Source organism: Panicum virgatum, chromosome 3N, assembly GCF_016808335.1.
Source record: "Panicum virgatum strain AP13 chromosome 3N, P.virgatum_v5, whole genome shotgun sequence".
Classification (NCBI taxonomy): Eukaryota; Viridiplantae; Streptophyta; class Magnoliopsida; order Poales; family Poaceae; genus Panicum; species Panicum virgatum.
The window spans coordinates 7,882,387-7,904,839 of NC_053147.1; the positions used below are offsets into that span (position 1 = coordinate 7,882,387).

The following is a 22,453-nucleotide window of genomic DNA, read 5'->3' on the forward strand; positions in this document are numbered from 1 at the left end:
ATGATCCACCGATATATGCTCTCTGAGAGTTCTTTCCTTATTGATTGCTTCTGTGCTTCGCAGCCTCGCAGGATCCTGGAGCAGCAGATGCAATCGATACATATGCACTGAACTGATTTGCGGAATTGTTATTATTACACGCCTTTGTAACCCTGTAGTGGTCCTATGCCGTTGGATTCTTTCTGAGACTCGAGCCAGAACTTTGACGTCAAAAGATTCTGAAAGTTTATTTTTCTTTACCACAAGAAAATTATTCAGGCACTGTACGTACCTGACAGATCTGAGAAGGAAGATCTTCCTCGCCCATCTCCACTCCCTTATCAACCTTCTGGTCGCTTCGAAATGTAAAGGACGACTGTAAAAAGGAATTGAAAAGGTACTCGCTGAGATAAAGTGGCAGTGTTGGTATTTTACCAGCCATTTTATTTCAAAAAAAAAAATCACTAGCCATACACAACTCCAAGGATTCACTAGCTTGCCACACTATGCGTGGATTTGTTTTCCAAGATATAGCTTTCACAACGATCATATATGTTAGAAATGACTGTCCCTTTTGGGAATAGAATCCTTTGCAGTATTTTAGAGTTCAATTGCACCACTGATGCGTGGCTTGGGCCCCACACATTGACCACGGCACTACTATGGAGGAGTCTCGTCCCCCTTTTGTTTCGAGCACCTTCAGCATTATGTGTTAGAGATACAGTATATAGCTAGGTCCCTCTCTCCAAAACCAACCTAGTGGCACATTTTGATGGGTCTTCTCTGCAATTCAGTCCCTCTAACTTGGTGGCTAAAGCATGGGCCCGCTTGCAAATGGACCCACAAGTAAGCAACCATGTTACGGGGACTGAACTGCGGCAGGATTTGTTTGTCTCTTTAAGAGATAGTGTGTGTGACGGTGCGGGCCGATGGAGAGGCTGCAAGACGCCAAGACCGCACACTGTGAGTCGGCCCCTTGTGGGAGGGCTTACATGTTTTTTTCCCTTTTCCCCCTCCAAGCCTTTTATGTATTTTGATCGTCTGTATTTTGTGTCACTCATTTGTATTTTCTATAACCGTAGAACCCTCCTTCTCTCGACCCTCTCTCAATACCTAGATAGATCAATCCTTAAATTTTCGAAGCCCAAGTTTCTAACCATAACTCGCCAAGCTTTTCTGTAGCACCGAGAAATCCTATCCTCAAACCTTAACCTCTTGGAGCATTATTAGGGTCAGGAAAGAACCGCTTTAGGAACTAAACATGAAAATGTTGGATTCATAGTTTCAATAATAACATCATACATGCTACAAATTTAGAGCTACAAAAATTACTACACGTTATAGTGTGCAAATTCAAGCTTTGGTGGATTTCTAGTTGCTTGTGCCGAATAAATTCTCAAACAACTTTGGGGCCATTGGAGAAAGAGCCATGGGTACTTGGGCCATGAAATTAGTGATCTTCTTATGAACATGATACCTGAACAAATCACAAAAATAAACACTCAATAACCCAAATATAAGTTAAACAAATTGGGAAAATTCTATGACAGCCAACAAGAAGAGCATAGAGACCACACCTTATCTTTCTGCTCTTTGAAGCGGCGATCAACAAGCTTTCTCTTTTTCACCTGCTGCTTTCGTAGAGCATAAAATGCTGACTCTGCATACATTAAAAAGGCATTTGGCAGGTGTTTAAGTTGGAAGTAGAAAAATATACATTTCTTACAAATATTAGACCAGTGATAGTTTAAGAAAACTTGAATGAAATTAGAAAATTATAAAAAAATGTAACTTTTGCCAGATGAACCAGATTTTGGTAGGCACATTGATATATTAGATACAAAAGTTCCAGATAAACTTAGTGTATTTTTCAAAAGATAAAAATCAAATTGAAACTGAATTTTAAGACTAATCTGCTGGATAACAAGGGCTAATGGAGATTCTTTCTGCCACTGAGAATTTAATGCCTATTGCCTGGGCAGGCCAACGCGTGTAAATATAAATAATAATAAGTCCAGTAGCTGAAAATGGACTAACCTGATGCTCCTCTATCACATGACTCAAGAAACTCCTTGAGAAGTTGTTGATAAAACTCAGAATCGTCAAGAAGTTCAGGATCACCTTCCACAACGTGCCCCTAATAAGTTACAGCAAGGAGAAGAAATGAGGCCACGAAACACAAACCACATATATATTGTCTAATTGTATAAACAAAAACATTCAGATATCAAAGTTTAAGTGTCAGATAAATAACTAAGGCAACAATTGAAAAAAGAAATATTCATCTCAATGGAAGAAATGAGCTTCAATGAACTACAAACTGTAAAATTTTAGTACTTTGAAGGAGACGCAGGTAATTTTAAAGAATTTCAAGAGAACAAGTAAAATGCTAAAACCTCAGATGCTCCAGATTCTCCAACATCCTGAAATATAAATGACAAAAGTTAGATGATAATTGTTAACGAGGTGTGCAAATATGATCGGCGGTCCTCAATGCAATGCATCTAGAATACCTCTCCTTATACACCGACTGCAGATTTGGTCAAGTACATCCTGTTAATTATTTTGCTTGGATCCCTCATACAACCAGCAACTTGGTCACTTATGTTCTGTTCTCATACAAGGGGAAAGAGTATAGGCTTTAGGTCTAGACTTGTAACTTGTTAAACAGTAACGAATTACCCAAAGTAGCTAAATCAGTATTCAGGCAACCTGATTAAATGCATGTAGCTTCCCTTTCAGGGCAGCAGCACCCGTTGTCACCTGTATTTTCCTCTGCCATTTATCTATCTCAGTATCTCTAAACGTCGTTATCCTGTATACAACTAATTTATCAAACTCAGGTTCATTTTGTATGAGCACATAAAACCAGGCACTTCTGACCACTCATCATTCTCATGCATTACAAATAACTGATGGTTAGTTATTTCTAATGCAAAGTTTACCTTGTCTGCAATCTTTGTACTTCTGACCACTCGTCATTCTCTCCATTTGCGACAGAAGGAATTTCTGGCATCAAGTCAAGAATTGTGAACATTGATGCCAAGAATTGTGAACATATATAGACGACATTCTACAGTTTTTACAGTAAGAAGATTGTTTGGAAAGTAGCAATACCATTGGCATCCTTTGCAGCATGATTACTTTGCAGTAAAGCCTATAGGTAGTTTCAGAGACTAAGTATAGTAAGAAATTCTTCAACCATATTGAACAAAATCCATAGCATTGAAGGAAAATTAATATATGCCGCTAATCGAACCTCCTGCAATTCCATCATGCTACCCAGAGTCTGCTTTGATGAATCAAACAAGTCCTCATAGGCTTTCTCTACCTCATTATCGTGATTGCAAAACCTTGCTTTGACGGGTTCCTGCAAGAGAGCACAATCAGAATAAATTTGAGCACAGAATCCAACCTAGTGACAATCCTGCGTCAGAAAGGGGAACGATTATGAAAGAACTAAGAAGATGCTTGCTGCAGCAATCAGGGAGTGAGACCTGGGGCAACTTGTTAGAAGTGGAAAATGTTTTCTGCAGCAAAAATCTCATCTCCAGGGTCTTGTCCCATATCGCCTTCAGGAAACGTAACTCGAAAGGTGAGAATTTTCAAAAGCAAATATATCTAGCACACTATGATGCAAAGCTGTTGAGTTAACAAGGAAAGCAAAGCAAGGTAGAAAGTGCCTCGCACCTTCTGGCTTTTGACAGCGCGTCCTCTCAAGGCATCCTCCTCCCTGTGCTGGTTCATCATCTTCAAACTCTCACTACACACGGGGCGAGCTTCAGTTGAAGAATCCCCAAATTTTTCTCGGGGTGCCCTTGGCTAGGTTGATCTCGACCACTACAACGAACTGAATCAGGGGAGGATCCAGTATAGGACATGTACACATGTACATCCGATAATTTTTGCAAACAAAAAAAATCTAAGTTTTGCAGCTAAATACATGATCAAATCCGAATACATATAGCATGCATCATGGCATTGGGTGTTCCACTTCCCCTGCGGGAAGGGAAGGGAAAGGAATAGGAGGGCATACCTGTCTTTCGGATGCTCGTCGCCGGTGAAGACCTCTCCAAGAGTGGCCGCTCGCCCTGCCGCCGCCGCTAGGAAAGAAAGGAAAGCAGCGGAGGGAAGAAAACGGAACTGCCCGTCCTGGGCCGGAAGGCAGCGTAGGACTCATTTATTTACAAGTCAAGCCCATTTTGACCGGTGTCTTGTCCACATCAGCTCCATAGTCCACGCCGACGCATCCTCGCCACATCAGCTTGCTGTTATATTGTGATCTAAATTCTGTGAAAAAAAGACCAATTTCCGACGGAGCGGAGCGAAGTCCCGTCACCGGGAGCCAGGGACGCCTGGGGGAGGGGGGGCGGAGCCTCCCGCAGTACGGTACATATACCTTTAATTAGGGTTTGCTTCACATTTTATTGATTCGTTTTGTAAGCCACCGCTAGACGTTGTAAACACATACATTCGATATAGTGAAGTTCTGACTGGCGCCTGTAATTTTTAACCTTCGCATTGGAGGGGTTTTCCGTTAAATCTTCGTGTGTTCTATGGTTTAATTCGTTCTCGTCGTTTTCTCGCCGTCGCATCACTTGCGTCCCCGCCGGGCGCCGGCATTCTGTTCCTCTCTGCTCTGCCCTTCCCTTCCGCTCTATTCCATCATCCCCTTCGCCATCCTGTCCCGCGCCTGCGCGGCCGTCCGGACGCCGCACCCTGGGCGCATGCGGGGAGCTGGGTTTATGGAAGTTGTGTTTCACATTTGGAAAAAGGAAGCAGTCATTTACAAATTCTACAAACACAGCTACAGGCTGGCGATCTTTAAACTGCAGTTACAGCTCAGTAATTATCCATCAACACTGACATTGAACATTACAGTTTTTTCACACGAAAATGCTGGAATTTGGCCGAAGGCCATGTTTGGTTAGAAAACGATGGAATTTTTTTCCAGCTTTGACCACTAATTTAGAGTAGTAAACGAAGTCTAATTACAAAACCACCTCCACAACCCCATGTAAATCGCGAGACGAGTCTAATGAGGCCTTTGACCTCGTGATTAGAGAATGTTTACTGTAGCATCACTGTGGCAAATCATCAATTAATTACCGTCATTAGATTCGTCTCGAAAAGTTACATCCGTCCCTGAAAAAATTTCGCAAATAAACTTCGTTTAGTACTCCATGCATGCGTTCGTCTTTTTGTGTAAAAGTTTTCGCGGTAAGAACCAAACACGGCCTTCATTCCCTAGTGCCTCGTATTCTGTTCTAGTCGGCAAAGACCTTCTCTTCGAGCTGGAAGGCCTTGGTGAAGAAGGCCGGCCAGCAGAGGTAGGTGGAGAGGATGCTGCTGACGGTGGAGGCGCCCATGAGCATGTTCATCACGACAATCTGCAGCTGGATGGCCTCCAGAGGCGACGCGCCGCCCATGATGAGCCCAGTCATGGCGCCGGGCAGCGCGATCAGACCCACCGTCTTGGCGTTGTCGATCACCGGGGACAGCGCGATCACCAGCGACCTCTTCACCTGCTGCAGTGTCGCCTGACGCGGCGTCGCACCCAGAGCAAGTGCCGTTTCCACCTTCAGAACAAAAAGAAATGCTAATGAATCTTCAGTCTCTAGTTGAAACAGAATATATATTGTTAGATTCTGATCATCAGCAGGCTAATAATGTAAGCTGATGGTGTTCATCACCCAATTAAAGTTACCGATTTTGTTAACTCATACATAGCACTCTGTCGTGCAATTGTATTGTGTCAGCCTATTAGACTAGGTGCACTATGAGCCAGTCAGAGCTGTTCCTGATGCAGCAGCTTCTGACTTTGTTTTCCTTGTGGTACAATTCTTGGTGGTCTCGCCACGAAACAAGCAAATGGGCTAAAAAAAAAGGAATTAAGCAGCAAACAAGTGGGGAAGAGTCTGCAAATAAGGTCGATCGGAGCTGACCAGGTTCCTCTGGATCTTGACGTCCTCCCTGAGCTTCTTCATGGTGACGCCGGTGACGGTCATGGCGTTGCCGACCATCATTCCGGCGACGGGGATGATGTAGCGGGGCGTGAAGGGGAAGACGTTGAGCACGACGAGCAGGAACATGGTGATGGCGGTTCCGACCAGGATGGAGACGCAGGCGATGTACTTCCCGCGGGGGACCTGCTTGGCGCGCTGGCCCGCCGTGTAGCCCGCAACCGTCACCTGCACGGCGCGTTGACCAACTGTCAGGTAGGCATGTCGGCACAGGGCTATCCGGATATGAGCAATTCCATATTTTCGACGGGTGGGGTTACCATGAAGAGGTAGGCGAGGAGGATCCAGAGCGCGTTCTTCTGGGTGAAGATGAACTGGAGGACGAAGCCGATGACGGAGAGCTGGAGGAAGGCGCGCGCGATGGCGTAGAGCATCTCGCCCTCGAGCCCCAGGCGCTGCGAGAAGCTGAGCGCGACGGCCATGGCGACCACGGCCGTGGCTAACACCGGCTTGAGCATGCCCACCAGGAAGTCCCGCCAGAACCCCGGCGCGCCCGGGTCCACCTGCTTCGCCACCAGCTCCAGGAACGCGGCCGCGTGCTCCATCGCCGCCGGGCCCCGGTGCCGGGGGGGTTGAGCCTGGCCTGGGAACGGACCGGACCGCGCGGCTCGTTGAGCTTCCTCTGCCGACGGGCGGCGGTGCGAAGCCCGGGGGAGTCTTGAGGAGGAGGTGCCGAGGCGGCGGAGGGGGCAAGCGAGGCAGGTGGAGACTGGTGAGGGAGGCGCGGGACCGTACGGGCTTTGTACCGTGGCGGGGGAGGCTGGGGATCCCGAGAGATACGGGCCTACTGCGCCCTACGACAGATGTTGGGTTCGGCCCCACATGGCGGCGTGATACCAGATACTCCTACCGGTCGGGGGGTCTGGTCTGGTCCAAGTGCTGGTCAACTCGGCGTCGCCGGCGAGCCGCGCCGGCCGGAGGCAGGCGACGGAGGACACGTGCGCCCACGTGTCCTGACCGGTAGGCGGCGCAGTGTCCATGCAACCAAGGGGACCTGGCTGCCTCGGTGCGTGCCGTGCGTCAGGCCGGCCGGTGGCCTTTGTCCGCGCTGAAAGCTGATCGACCCATTCCAATCAACCATCTCAAGCTTCAGTGGAGGTCACGATAATGGCCAACTGGACATGCTGAGAATCTGAGATGCCTTTGGCTAATTGCAACTTGCAAAGAATCCTCACCACATGATGCTCAAAGAAAAAAGAATCATCACCACATACATACGCTACATACCCACTTTCCTAGCATCTGATCTGACTCAGGAGCACACAGACAGATAAAACTTCGTAAACAAATCAGTCTTGGACATCCTCAGTATCATAAAACCTTTGCTGTACACTGCCCCAGCACAGGTCAAGAACCCTCTTCTGGGTGAGGTTGCATCTGCCGTCAAGCTTTTCAACGCTCCTGCACATGCCGCCGCAAATCCAGGTTCATGGGTTCAGCTATTAAAATAGCAAGACGCCAAACAAATTGTAACACCCCGGATACTCCGGCCGTAGGCCCGGATACTCCGGACATGGAGTTCCTAGTTCATGTAATTTTTGTCCTCTAGGCCACACAATCATTAAATAGGGATCTCACCCTTTCTCTCTCTCCCTCACAGCTCACACTCCCCCTCCCCCTCACGTGCACTCTCTCCCTTTCACTCCCTCATGAACTCTCCCTCTCCCTCACAAGCTCTCCCCCTCCATGAGGCCCTAGGGTGCAAATCCCCCATCTAAACTTGATTTCAAGGCTGAGGAAGCTTCAATCGGCGTGGATAACCTTACTCCCCATGAGCTCCTTCCAAGAGAACCTTGGATTTCAAGTCTTTGAGCAAGAAAAGCTCATCTTAGGTATTTAACTCGTGCCGCCCCGATCTATGTTTCTAGGAGGTTCTAAGTGATTTCTTTTGGTCAATAAACTCTATATGCATCCCTCAACTAGGATCTAAGAGGGTTTCAAATTTGGTGGGTTGGTTTTGTCACAATCAAAATTTCAGTTTTTGGGGCGAAAATGCTGTCAATCCCGGAGACTCCGGGTATAAGCCCGGAAACTCCGGGTTTTGAACACTCCGGGCGAAACTCCGGGTATAAGCCCGGATACTCCGGGTTTGGGATACTCCGGGGGAAACTCCGGGTATAGGCCCGGAAACTCCGGATTTGGGAGTCCGGATACTCCGAGAAGGTGCCCGGAAACTCCGGATTTTTGGTCTCGAATCTAAACGGTGGTGAATGTAAAATTAGGTTTATTAGCTTTATATTTTCATGCTCGATAGGATAGAACTATAAAGTGTGTTATTTGACAAATTTTACATGTAATTTTTTTTATGGTGATAGATAAAATACTTTTATAGTTTATAAATGCATAGTTGGAGATAGGAGAATACTAAAAATATAAAACCAGTTGGGTTAACTTCGTGTAGACTCATGTAAGGTTTAATCAACCTCCGTAGATGTAGTGTTTATAGTTAGGCAATATCGACCTTGTGCTTGTATTGCTTTACTTTTTACTCTATTATTCATGCATTCATGCATATGCATCGTTGCACCTCATTAAGGCACGCTAGGGGCACGTGTGTGGACATGAAGTACGCGGTGTGGAGCCAGACCACAAGACGGCGTTCGGGGGTATCTCCAGAAGGTGGGAGGACCGCCGAAGCAACCGAAGACCTGGCCCAATGGTCGGAAGGGCCCAAGGCCTTACAAAAATTAACACTAACTTAGTGTTACCCTCAGGCAAGCCCCGGTGCATGTCCTATTATTTTAAATGATGATTCACTATGTATATGTTTTATCTATTACTTGTGCATTACGTATTAGGGAATTGATTGAAACCCTAGTTGCATAATCCCTAGGTTTACCTTGGGTTTACTAGTAAGTCTAGGTCGATAGCGGTGCTAGGCTAAAAGAGTCCGGTAGAAGTCGAGTGGCTTCGTGTCACTCGCGAGACACAGGAAACTTTAGAAGCCGAGTAATTGCCGGTTACTCGCGAGATACATTACTATCTTTATACTTCAGTATTGCTGGTTTGGATTGTAATGGATATGGAGATATGAGACCGGGCGGGGATGATGGATAGGTATGGCAGCAGGACAGGGTTCCTGGGTGTCTTAGCCCCGTCTGTGTCGATTAAGGACCGGTGGATGTGGCAGTGCTGATCGGGGATTGAATTGTACTAACCGCATGCCGGGAGTAGGAGGTAGTCGAAACCGGTAAGCCGAGTACTGCCTTGCTTCGAAAGTACAGGAACCCGCACCCAACTCCTGGGGCGAGTCGAGTAGTCGCGGAGAATTGGGATGCATATGTTTACTTTTGGTGGTCTCACGTTGAGCTCGACTGACCATATGTCGTTGGGCTGGTTCCTGTAGTTCGAGGCGGGGAGGGGAATGGTTGGCATGTATAGTCCGACGGGGCAAATACGTGCCGTGTTGGTTAGGTCCACCTTGCAAGGTTAAATCGGATCGATTCGCCGTGTCTCGCGGATATGAGGGCCTTGATCTCTTTGTCACACCGTAGCAAATGAGTTAGGGTATTAAAGATATAAAAATGGATATAAACTCTGAATCTTAATTGGATGCTCCACATGCGTGTGTAGATAGGCAAACATTAGTGAGAGTCTAGCTATATTAAATATGCGGCTAAAACATTGAAAGTAAGGATACACCTCTAGTTGCTATTTGTGCAAAAACAAACCACCAGCCAAAAGCCTTGCATGTCTAGATACGTGGGCTAAGTTATACCCACTGGTCGGGTAAGTCTTGCTGAGTATTAGTTGCTCAGGGTTTGTTGTTCACCCTATTTCAGGTATAGAAGTTAACTAGGTTTCACATCGGTGGGCTCGATGTGGCGCCTTGTCTTCACGTCTCGGTAGCTCTCGTTTTATTAGTTTGTTTTATTCCTTCTCTAGTAGAAATGCATTGTAAATTAGATTCTTATCGGCTCTTATCTTTTCATTTGTAAATTTTAAATTCAAAGCTGTTTTGTAAAAGTCTTAATATTATTTCTGTTTTTGTAAGATTTTATCATGTTGGTACCCTCTGCGCTCGCCTTCGTGCGAGACTTCTGGTGTGTTTCGATCGGCCTGTGGGTTGGAAACAGCCTGTCAAGTTACACTTAATTAAGCTAATACGCCAGATGATGGCGGTTACGCTTAATTAAGCGTTTTAACTCGGCGGGTCTGTCACACAAATATTAGTAGCAGCCATCATCAGATGGCACACTTACAATAGACTAATCACGATGCAGTCAGTGCCTCCCTAGTTAAGCCAGCACGAATCATGACACTTTCATATTTCATAATCAAGGTGACGCCCCCCTTGCAGCTCGTGTCCAGCTGCATCACCTCAAAATTTGCACTGCCAATTGACAGGGTCAAGTCGGGGCAAGAGCATTATACCTGAGATGCACTTACAGTATGAGATTTCCTCTCTTCCAAAACAAGTAGACAAAAGGTAGCCAAATCCAGTTACTATCCCTCAAACAAGAACACAGATACTCTTTCAACAGTTAGCCTGCTAAGCCGGGCGGTTTCCTAAACATGATGGAGTTCGATGCTATTTGCTATCCTTGTTCTTGTCGTTGCCAGGCTTCTTGTACGATTCTTCAAGTTTCTGCCCCCTGTCCATCATCTCCATTACAAGTTTCTTTATGTTTGGGACGTTGTAGTTCTGAGCGATGTAGATGCCACAGCCGGTGCCGATCAGCAGCGATAAAGTGCTTTGCAGGAACCCCATCGGGACTGACCTGCAGGGGGTGAGCAAAGAAAAGGTTGTAAACAAAATGAGCAACTATGAGATACTGAGAGCGCAATATTAAGTTGATTCATCAATACAGTATATTAAGGACGACTCCCCAAATACATAAAATGCCTCTGAGAATAGTTAGGATTAGGAGTTAAGCCTGTATCCGCACTCAATTAGCAAAACTCAAAATAGTGCGCATATGAGTACTATTTGAGAATAATTAGCATGATAAAGTGTAACCAATAAAATTTCGTAAAAAACACATATTTTGTTATTTTGGCCCTATTATTAACTATTTCCATGCAGTTAAATAGTTCTACACAAACAAGACCTTTGTGCACATGACAACATATTATCTTGAGAATAAAGCAAAACTAATCGGACATAAGTTAAATTGTTAGAAATTGATGATTATATCAGGTATCATATTAAGTTTCAGAGTCAATTAAACTTATCATCATAACCATAAAGGCAAAGAATTTTAAAGATACAATCTTTAGCGGCAAAAAAGTATCGTTCTGACAGAACAGATGAATCAAACACAAACAGTAGGACGTACAAGCTCACATAATAGCAACCCCGTGCTTCAACCGTATGTATGAAAAATCATGAAAAGGCCTGCCTGAATTCTTCAAGCGCTAGGTTAAGGCCTTGTAACATCTCAAAATTCACCTTATAACAGACCAGGAACAAACAATGCATGACAGAAAGCCAGGAGGCAACTAATGCCTCTCCCTGCCTTCCCCATGTTAAAAACTGCATGAGAATCTGGATAGGTGCCCTTCTTCACTTGTATATACACAGGGATATTTCAGTATGGCAATAAAAAAAGTAAGATGCAAGTAAACTGAACCAGGTTCAAAGAACCTCCTAATGAAATCACATTCATTAACTTGCATGCTAAATGTCTGACAAACATATATAGTTCCCCTGTTGACTCACAGTCCCAGGCCTATCTATTTCTTACTGTGGTTCAAACTAACAGAAACATTCAGGAATCCATGAATACCAGTTTGACTAGGCTGAAGCTCAAATACTAGGTCTACACAAACTCACATAACTTAAACACTAAAGGACTGAGCCCATAATCAGGATTAATCTGCAATATTCTAATCCGCGTTACTCCTTGCACAAAAAAACAAACAAGAAGTAATCTATATTGCAGCACTGAACAACACAAGTGCCCAAAGTACTAGGCCAAAGCTATCAGATGTCAGTCAGCTAGGAAGGAACTGCTTGGGAGCTCCTGGGCCACAGCCTGCAGAACTGTTTCCTAGATTTGCACTAACAGCTCACCAGATCAGTTGAATCATGGTGCATAATGGCAAAATAAGTTCTATGCAAGTCGAAGGAGTCCGAACAATGTCTCGCAAAAAGAAAAGGTGAGCCCAAACATTAAAGCACCAAAGTAAAGCAGGATCAAGATGTAATTTGTGTTACTCCTTAATAAAAAGAAGACCAATCTACATTCCATAATTGAACGACACAATTGCCAAAAGTACCAGGACTAACTGGCTAAGGTACCAAGACAGCAATCAACAAGAGTGTGTGCTCCTAGACCACATCCTGCATAGATTTTCCATGGCCTCTATAAATCTATTCCTTATTGTGAATCAAACTAAAGAAAAATCCAGGCATACATAAAAACCAGCCAGTTTAACTAGGCTGAAGCCAAAGAATGCTCAGGACTATTCTGCAAAGTTTTAGTCCACGTTATTCCTCGCACAAACAAGCAGAAAAGAAGTAATATACATAGCAGCACAATTGCCAAAAGTACTAGGGCAAAGCTACCAGACGACAATCAGCCTGCGAAGGAATTATTTATGAACTCCTTGGCCACAATCTGTAGAAATTTTTTCGTTAGATTTGCACTATATTCTCACTGGATCAGCTAAACCATGGTGTCCAATGGCAAAATAAGTTGTATGCTAATTGGAGGAGCCCAAATAGTGAAACACCAAAATAACAAAAGCATGAGGATTGACTTAGCATTCAGCAGCTGAAGCTGAGCGCACCAAAAATCTACGAGCGCTGAAAGGGGTGAGGTTTACCTGGGGAGGGGAGAAGAAACCGGTCGCCCTAGCGTGCGGCGGACGCGGGGGCGGAGGCCGGAGGGATCGGGCGACGGGCGCGATCGAGGACGAGGAACGGCAGCGGGTTGCGCTAGGCGAGGAGGAGGAGAAGAAAGACGGGGTTTGTTGGTGTTTTATCGGTTGGAGCGGAGCCCGGCAACACCATGGGCTGTAACCGGGCTTGGGTTGGATTGGCTCCCTCATGGCATGGGCCCCGATTTGCGTTAAGGTGGGCCGATTCGAGTCGTGGCCTGTCGTCCGATCGGGTCGTTGCTATTCGAAATGCGTGCATGGCCCTAGATTAATTGGAGGCATCTTGGTGGCCGTACATCTTCTATAGTTTACGTATCTATCTATACTATGTACTAAAGTGCCAAGAATTGGTGCAATCTCATGAGCCTTGGCCCCACGTGGGGCCCGCATACAGTTCATGCGGGTACCCACATACTATTCACGTGGGCCCACATACTATTCAGGCGGGACCCACGTGGGACCCACGTATTATTCAGTCGGAACCCACGTGGGACCCATGTACTATTCAGGTGGGACCCACGTGGGGCCCACGATTCTATTAAGTTAGTCTCTTTATCTTAAAAAAATATTTTTCTTCCATTATTTGACAATACAAAATATATTTAACTATTTCGTACATACAAAAATAATAACTAAACTTTGTATACTACATCTACATGTGGTAGTTGTACTACTTCTTGGGTTTTGATTTCCCTCCGTAAACCCACAAAATATAATTAAACTGTTCATTCATTTCTAATCTTACTTTTTTTCCTACTAAAGTAATTAAACTATACCTACTGACACAAAAAAAAACCTAAGGAAAAAATACCTATACCTCTATACTACAATGCTTGAGATTGACGCGCTCTCAGACACAAAACTACTATATCGTTTTACTGTAATTTTTAGATCTAACTCAATACATCGATACGATGTTGCTTCGAATATAGTAACGAATAATATTTTTCTATTAATATTTTAGGTCCACGTTTTTGGTACAGACGAGAATATCTGTACGTACGCGAGAATATGCACGCAGCATGTATATTTTCCATGGTTCGCACGTACGCACGGCGGCGCAAAATGGCCGTGCACGCGCGCGCACACGATATATGCTACGAGTACGACGCACCGCGCACGCACGATGCACGTTGCACGACATGACTCGGCTGGGGCTGTCGTGTGTCGTCGGGTGTATACACGCACGTCACGTACCCGGGCGCCCCGGAGATGGATGCGTGCGTGCGTGCGTCGTACTCGCTCGCCTTTATTACCCAGAATATTTGCCCGCGCGCGGGTGTGTATATACAATATTGGGGTGTGAAGTACATCGCGTACCACGTGCATGTGCATGTTATTGGTATGGATGTATAATAATAATAATACAATTAGCCAGATCATCGAGGCTAATTAAGATGGCAGGGAAATATCATAAGCTAGCAACAATAGCCTAATTTGCAGGAATATACATGTAAGCACGTACTGCTACTCTTCCGAAATTATTGTAGGTTGTTTTGGCAAATCTAAATATATATTTTTTATTTTATACATTTAGATATATAACATCTATCTAGTTGTATAGCAAAAATTGTGTATTTAGATTTGTGAAAATGATCTGCAATTTAGAAGAGATGAAGTGGGCCTAGGGCCATCCGGGAGAAGCGACGGGTGCGTCGGGGCCCACGAGACAAGGGGGCCAAATATCTCGTACGTATGCACAGGCGTTTTTTTTATATTTTTTAAAAATAAAAAATTCAAAAATATATGTCCGTTTTGAAATATTTCAAAAATACCCCCGGTCACCCCCTCATAGGGCGACAGGCCCTAAGTGCATTTTTTTGTTCAAATTTGCAACGAGGTCCCTGGAAAAAAAAAGTGGACCTGTCGCCCCCCCTCGGGCGACCACTGGGCCCAGCCCACGGGCGCGGCAGGGGGGCCTGTCGCCACCCCCGCGCAGGCGACAGGGGGGCCTGTCGCCCCCCCCCCCCCTCGGGCAACCGGGGTAAGCCCCCTTATATAAGATGCAACCCCCCTTCCCTCCCCATTTGAGCCCGAAAATTCCACCAAAAATCCAGAAAAAAAGAGAGGGGTGAGGAGAAGGGAAGCGGCGAAGCCCTGCCGGATTCAGCACTTGTGATCTGCAGGTTAGTACATTTAGTTTATATATTTTTCTATTTAAGTACTACGCATTTAAGTAGGAGTAATTTAAGTAGGGGTGAGTAATTTAATTTAATTAGTGCTATAGTAGAACCATTTAAGTAGGAGTTTAATGATACTTTAGTTAGTAGTTACGTAGTAGTAAATTAGTTTAGAAAACTAGTACTACGCATTTATTATTACAATTGCAGTACTATTAGAGACGTGTTTATAAATTAATTATGATTTAGAATAGAATTTGGCGTATGCAGTATAGAATTTGAGTGTCATCACGTAGTTATGAATACTTATATGTTGTAGTTGAATTTCATACTTAATTTTTACGGATTATTGAATAAGGTAGTGAAGTAAAGAGTATAACTCGATAAGTATTATGTGATATACAGATATGTCGAGCAAGATGCAGTTTCAAGTATTTTATGGTGACTACAATGTTATGTATGGGCCAAATGGAGTAGATCTTTCTGCTTTTAAGTGCACATCTAGCGCCATAGATAAACCTCTGGAAAGGAGTTTTGGTTCCATATGTAAGTGGTTGCAGCGTGGGTTCCGTGTTGATCCATTGATACATGTGATCACCGTCCAGTCTCTTGTTAATTGGGAGGTAGAAAGTGAATTATGAAAATTGATGATGATATACAGCACTGATGACTGGCAGAAGTACATGCAAGCAGCTCTAGAGTGTGGGTGGCCTCTGGCCATTCTTGTTCAAATCCGGGAGAAGACACAAAATGAAATCAAACATTGTGCAGATCAAGGAACTCCGAGTATTCGAAGAGAGACCAATTATGTTGAGCAAGATGAGTCAGAAGAGACAGAGAACCAAAATATGGGACCACAGGGCCTTGCTGATGAGGGAGAGAGGATACATAGCATTGTGGACGAGATGGAGGCAGAAGACCAAACCGCAATAGAGATGGAAGAATATGAGGGCTCATCTGATGACGAGCAGTACTCATTGCCAAAAGAGTGGAAGGAGCATGGTTTTGGCAGTCATGTCGCAGAAGATGTACGAAATCATGAGTGGGAGTACAGAGGGAATGAGGTAGTGCAAGGTGCAACATATCCAAACATTGAAGCCGTAAAAGATACTGTGAGACTATGGACAATATAATTGAAACGAGAATTCAGAGTCATAAAGTCTGGCAGTAAAGAATATGAGGTGAAGTGTGTGAATGGTGGATGTCCATGGCGAGTACATGCATTCAAGGGGAAATGGAAGTCAAACTGGAAATGTTCCATTGTGACAGAGCACACTAGTTTGCTGTCAGAAGTTCTTCCCTCGCATCGCAATATATCATGCGACTTTGTTGCAAAGCAAATGTATGGGTTTATTATGGACAACCTAAATTATGAGCCAAAAATGATTGTTCGACACATTGAGCAAACTTACCAGTACACCATCAGTTATTTGAAGGCATGGCGGGCTAAACAAAGGGTGTTCGAGATGCGGTTTGGCGCATACGAGGCATCATATGATAACATACCTCGGATGTTATCCCAGGTTACTGCTAGAAATCCTGGAAGCTTTTATGACACATACCTCGTAGCAGTCGTGACTAGGGGACAAAGAATTATGCAACGAGCCTTCTTTTGCATAGGTGCTTGTGTTAGAGCATTTAAGTTTTGTCTTTCGGTGATCTGCATTGATGGCACATTTTTGACTGGAAGGTATAAAGGTCAGATACTCACCGCAATCGGTGTAGATTGCAACAACCAAATAGTTCCGCTCGCATTTGCATTTGTTGAGAATGAGAATATAGACAGTTGGTATTGGTTCCTTGAACGAGTGAAGATTCATGTTGTTGATGCACGTCCAGATGTGTGCCTTATTAGTGATAGGCATGCAGGTCTGCTGGAATCAATACTGAAATTGCAACGTGGAACTGCGACAACGCCTCCATTGTGGCCCGATGTCCAAAACAGGTGGTGCATTAGGCATATGGGTGCAAACTTCTATGACCACTTCAAGAACAAGGATCTTAAGAACCTGTTTAAGAGGTTGTGCACCCAAAATCAACAGAGAAAATTCAATGCATTATGGCAGATGCTTGATTAGTTGACTGCAGAGCTAGTGAAGGTAAGGGCATCAGGAGCAGGCACGAGTCAGGCTGCAGAGGCTAGGGATTCAATTGAGAAGCCATTTTCACACTGGATTCGAGGTGCACCTAAGGAGAAATGATCATTCCTTTATGATACCAATGGAATACGGTATGGTATTCAGACAATGAACCATGCAGAGTGTTTCAATATGGTTATGCGTTCTTGTCGTGCCTTTCCTCTTGTGGGAATTGTTGAGTTCATCATGTATGGGTGCATGATGTATTTCAGAGAGCGTTACACGGATGCAAGCATAAACATCAGTAACCCCCAAATTCAGTTTTGCAAAAGAGTGACACAATATATGCAAGAGAAGATTGAAAAGGCCAAACTGCACCGCGTCATATCGACAGGTACAATGGAGCATAGATTTGAGGTTCTATGCAAGGATAGAAGTGGTCGTGGTATCCGTAGAGATAGGGTGGTATAGGAGAGTTTGATTACAGTAGATGGCAAAGCCTTCTGCTCCTGCATGAAGCCTAAGTTATTGCATTTGCCATGCTCTCATCTCATTGCGGCATGTGCAGAGTCTGCGTTGCAGCCAGGAGCATTTGTTTCACCTTACTTCAGCAAGGAAGCAGCTGTATCCACCTGGGGACATGAGGTATACGGGATTGGAATTGTGGGGCCTTTCACTCAGGATAATGAGAATAAGATGTTTATTCCTGATCCGGCCACTAAGAAAGGCAAAGGCCGCCGTCAGACACGTCGTATTCGGAATGGTATGGACGAGTCGGAAGCAAGCAAGGCACAAAAGCGACGCAGCCAATGTGGAGCATTGGGTCACAACTATAAGAAGTGTCATCAGAATGCACTTCACGATACTGCTGACGTCGGTCCTTCCGGAAATCCCAGAGATGGAGCACCTCCTACGTTCAGACGAGCATCGGCGAGAATTGCTCGTGGAAGGCATTCGGTGTCATGATCCACAATTGTATTTCATTATTTGTAATATGTAGTAATGAAATATTGCAGGTATATAATGAAGTATTATTGTACCTATGTGTCCAGTTTGTATGAAATATATATTTACCTATGTGTTCTCATATATTTTTGAATGCAGGTATGGAGATGGACTCCTTGCTAGACCCAGTTATCGACTCGAGCCACAGGTCTTACTTTGCAGCTGTTGAGCACCGAGCCCTAGAGGTGCTACGTCCTCGTCCACCCGGGGAGGCGATCTCTATACACCACGATTGGTGTGACCGGTATGTAATGAAATATTATTGTTTATCACTTATGTATTCGTCGGTATTCCTTTGTTTTGACAATTTTGTTTTTTTGCAGGTTACGTGAGGCCGGTCTACTGACTCTGAGCCATCTTGTCGAGGTTGGGCCTATTCAGCTCGACCGATCCCTCCTGACGGCGCTCGTTGACAGATGGAGGCCGGAGACACACACGTTCCACCTCCCGTGTGGGGAGACGACTCCTACGCTGCATGACGTGGCCTACCTCCTCGGCCTCCCTATCATCGGGGAGGCTGTAGGTCCGCGTGTGGTGGCGGCCTCGTGGAAGGATGACCTGGAGGCCCGTTTTGCCTTGGTTGACCGCGTGGAAGAAGCAGGTCCGATCAACCCGCACCCGCGAGCAGCAGGTCCTTCGAAGACCTAGTTCCTACAGTTTACAGTACGTATTCATTCCATATATAAATTTAATTGTTACAATTCACATGTTCCATTGACAGTTGAAACCATTAATCTTAATTGTTTATGCAGCTTGCCCTGATGGCTGCGGATGCCGACGAGTACAGTGTGACCAGATCGCTGGAGGTGTACCTACTTTGGTTGTTTGGTTACATCATGTTCAACAACACTCATGGCAACTCGGTCAATAGGATTCTCCTTCCGTATGCACGGGAGATTGCGGATGGGGACGAGGACGTACCGCCCTACAGCTGGGGTGAGGCGGTACTTGCAGCCACTTACCGTGAACTCTGCGACGATTGCATGAAAACACATGGGAATGCTATCCTGGCAGGGTGCCCACTACTGCTACAGCTTTGGTCGTACGAGAGGCTAGCCGTTGGTCGGCCCATAGTCAGCCACGAGCCTTACCACGGGGGCATGTACGGCGACGAGGAGGACGAGAGGCCCATTATGGGAACTATCTGGATCTGGCGTCAGGTACTTTCGCAACAAATCTAATTTTGTTATTCATTGTTACATGATGTATTAGCGCACTTTTAATTTATTTATTCAGAATGCAGAGGTCCTGGGTGCATGCGCAGGTTAGACGCGCATATCCTGAGTTTGTTTCGGAGCTCGACATGCTGACGCCCGAGAACGTTGTCTGGGAGCCTTACAGCCCAGAGGTTGTGGCTACCCGTGCACCAGCAGGCCTGTCTTCGCACTGCTCCGCGAATGCGAGCCTGTGGCTTACTACCGCCGTCCTGGTTTATGACATCGCGGTTGAGGCATATTGCCCCTGGAGAGTCAGGAGACAGTTTGGGCAGCGCCAGGAGTTTTTGGTGCCCACCGCGTTGGAGCGTGTCAGTCGCCAGGACCACAGGTAATTATGAATGAACTTGGCTCATACATTCGTGTCGAATCTAACGATTCTTCGTGGTCCACTTTTGTAGGTTGTCAAGGAGTGGCTTGCCGTGCTCTGATGATTGGCTCACCAAGATGCAGCCGTGGGTGGACCAATGGGAACAGGCAGACGAGCACTTGGTCCATCGAACAGGACCACACACAGGCAGCTCCTTTAGAGCTTACCTCACCTGGTACTTACCCCGGACTCGGGCTCGTCTGGTTTATGTTGACACTCACCCGCAGTCACACCAGGCGAGGTCTCAGGATGGCTATGCCCGGCACCACGTGGAGGCACTAGCTGGCGCGGTGAGTCTCTTGATCATATATATATATATATATATATATATATATATATATATATATATATATATATATATATATATATATATATATATATATATATATATATATTCGTATTCGTAAGATAATTCAACTGTTTCTAACTGTACCTTTACTGAATGGATGCAGTTTCGCCTTTGCAACATGATGGAGACGGACTGCTCGACTTACCTGATGAGGGTACGTGTCGGATCCCCAATGACCCATTTTGAGCAGACAGAGGCATGGTCGAGGCAGCGTGATCAGTTGCGTCAAGTAGTGCATAACTTGGGAAGCCGTGTGCAGTACGAAGACAGCCACGGGTCGTCCTAGGCCTCGTCGTCGTTCCCGTGTCCGTCGACCGTGCATGGGCCGACGTCGCAGTTCTTCCCAATTTCAGGTAACGTACATATCTCTTTAAAATTAGATCAAGTGTACCTACATATTTACTAATATCACATACAAGATACGATCCAGCTACTGCGTTCGGCCATAATGGAATGTTTAGAGGGGCAGCACCAGTTGGCGGACCGTATCCAGGGATGGTACCGGGGCCACAGATACCGGTCTACACAGGTTAGTTTATGTTTCGTATTTTGGTTTCTATATGTCATGACGAAATACACGGGTGTACGCTAACATCCACATTTTATGCGTAGGATTCTACCCGGATGCGGGCGCCGGACCTTCTTCTTCCTCCTTTCGACCAGATAACGAGGCCTTCACCTTAGACGACCTCGACAGCTTGACTCCAGAAGAGCCTGCCGCGCAAGGTGACCCCGATGTCTTGGGGTATTCACAGCTAGGAGGAGCACCACTTTGGATCTCTCAGCAGCAGACACCGCAGCCCCTTGCGCGTCCTGAGCGACAGGTGAGGTCTCCGGATGTTCTCACCTACTCCGAGGGCCATGTCCGTGCCCAGCAGAGGGCTAAGAGGGTCCGACGCCCTAGGGGTGGTTAGATATATCTGATGTTTATTTATAATGAGATAGCTGTGGACCGCTTATTTGTATCCGATGTTTATGATTGTGCTAGTTTACTTGTCATTTGTTTCTATACATATTACTGATGTGAACTTGTTATGTTTGTGGGTTCCATAATGCTCGTGAAATAAGGGAAGTTCTTGCGAATTTTTTCTGTGATTTAATGAAGGACAAGTTAGGTGCGGTAGGATTTAGCGGCCGAGATCCTGCCGACGATGATGACGACTACACGCTCGAATAGCTCAAAATAGGAACCATAGTGTATCTAGCTGCGAGTACGAGATCACAGGTTGCCATTGCTCAGCACGGCGATCACGGGTTTCCCAAACATACGTGACATGTTTAGCAGTGCCCTTCCACCATTTCAAAAAGATGTGACAACACGGCAACCAATCCAGCTCACCTTCAAAGCAGTCTCTCTGGCGAGATCGACGAACCTGTCATTCTACAGCGCAGGTCTGTGGCGTGTAGTGGGGAAGGCGGCATCTAGGCGCGATCGACCGAGCGGCATCAATGCAGCGCTGTGAGTCTGCATGCACAGAGATGCATCGAGTAGTCATTTCGAGAATAGAATCTAGCCTTTTCAGTGTTAGGTCAGCTAGCCTCTTCACTGTGTTGTCATGTAGGCTTTTTAGGTGCATTTACACTCCACACTCTGGGTATCAGACCTTTGTGCGCCTATAAATACTCCGAAGTTTGTGAACTCCCAGCGGCACTTAAACACCAAAGCTCATTGTATACCCAATGTCTGGAGGTGGGTCTAGCGGGAAGAATTACTACGGTTTTGGGAAAGGAAAAGGTGGAAGAAAGAGAGACCCCATAATATGGGAGGGGCCTCTTGGACCTGATTCCTTTCCGGAACCAGTGTTTGAGTTTCCGCCACAGCACAAGAGTGAATTTACCAATGAAACTCCTCTTCGACAATACGATAACCGTAGAGAACCGTGGCCAAAATGCAGACATGGTGAGGACTGCTTAGTGCAGATGTGCACCGACGGGATGGATGGCGGTCGGCGTTGCTTTAAATGTCCACACGCATGGGTAATACTCGGTTCTTTCATTTCTTTATCTTCAATGAGACACCTTACATGAAATTTATTTTGCAGTGTTCCGATGCTCCAAAAAACTGTGGTTTTACTAGGTGGGTCGATCCTGCACCAATTGATTCTGTTCAGGAGTTCATCGAGTACCTCTAGATAAAAATCTTTGATCTGGAATGCAAGGTGAACCATTATGAGGAAGTGAGCGAGGGTAACAAGGACGACGAAGTTGATGATACCAGCAATGCTGCCGGTTCACAGGATGAACCATGCACTATTCCTTACTGCAACTGCCCTTGTCACAAGAAGAAGGGCTCTGCGCCTCCGGCACCACCGCCTGCACCACCTGCAATGGGTGGATACTGCGGAGAAGGCTCAACGCAGTTTGCTACGTGGGGGTACGGCTACTAGGACTACCCTAGTGGTAGTGACATGCTGCATCGTTGTGTTTGTTCTGTTTTTTTTAAATTTACCTAAGGCATGTTAGGTTAGTCCGGAATCTGTTTACCGTAGT

The 22,453-nt window shown here is 45.6% G+C and overlaps 1 protein-coding gene, 1 long non-coding RNA gene and 1 pseudogene across 2 annotated transcripts; all 3 read right to left on the minus strand.

Moving 5' to 3' along the window:
* Nucleotides 1-1,226: 1,226 nt before the first annotated feature.
* LOC120664081 lies at nucleotides 1,227-4,133 on the minus strand (annotated as a pseudogene).
* A 931-nt stretch (nucleotides 4,134-5,064) lies between these two features.
* Nucleotides 5,065-6,705, minus strand: LOC120664082 (UPF0014 membrane protein STAR2). The gene is made up of 3 exons (XM_039943085.1): nucleotides 6,263-6,705; nucleotides 5,925-6,170; nucleotides 5,065-5,558 (listed from the first exon to the last, which is right to left on the minus strand). The coding sequence occupies exons 1-3, from the start codon at nucleotides 6,545-6,547 to the stop codon at nucleotides 5,247-5,249; spliced, it is 843 nt and encodes a 280-aa protein (XP_039799019.1). The 5' UTR covers nucleotides 6,548-6,705; the 3' UTR covers nucleotides 5,065-5,246.
* Nucleotides 6,706-7,107: 402 nt separating this feature from the next.
* On the minus strand, nucleotides 7,108-10,530 carry LOC120664084. Its single transcript, XR_005670710.1, has 2 exons — nucleotides 10,205-10,530; nucleotides 7,108-7,403 (listed from the first exon to the last, which is right to left on the minus strand). It is a non-coding gene; the product is annotated as an uncharacterized LOC120664084 (long non-coding RNA).
* Nucleotides 10,531-22,453: the final 11,923 nt, after the last annotated feature.

Bases quoted from the DNA above. Each gene is read 5' to 3' on its own strand.
- LOC120664082 (XM_039943085.1), bottom strand. From the start codon at position 6,547: ATGGAGCACGCGGCCGCGTTCCTGGAGCTGGTGGCGAAGCAGGTGGAC. The intron at 6,171-6,262 runs GTAACCCCACCC...CGCGCCGTGCAG, and splicing joins TCCTCGCCTACCTCTTCATG to GTGACGGTTGCGGGCTACAC. The intron at 5,559-5,924 runs GTCAGCTCCGAT...TTTGTTCTGAAG, and splicing joins TCAAGATCCAGAGGAACCTG to GTGGAAACGGCACTTGCTCT.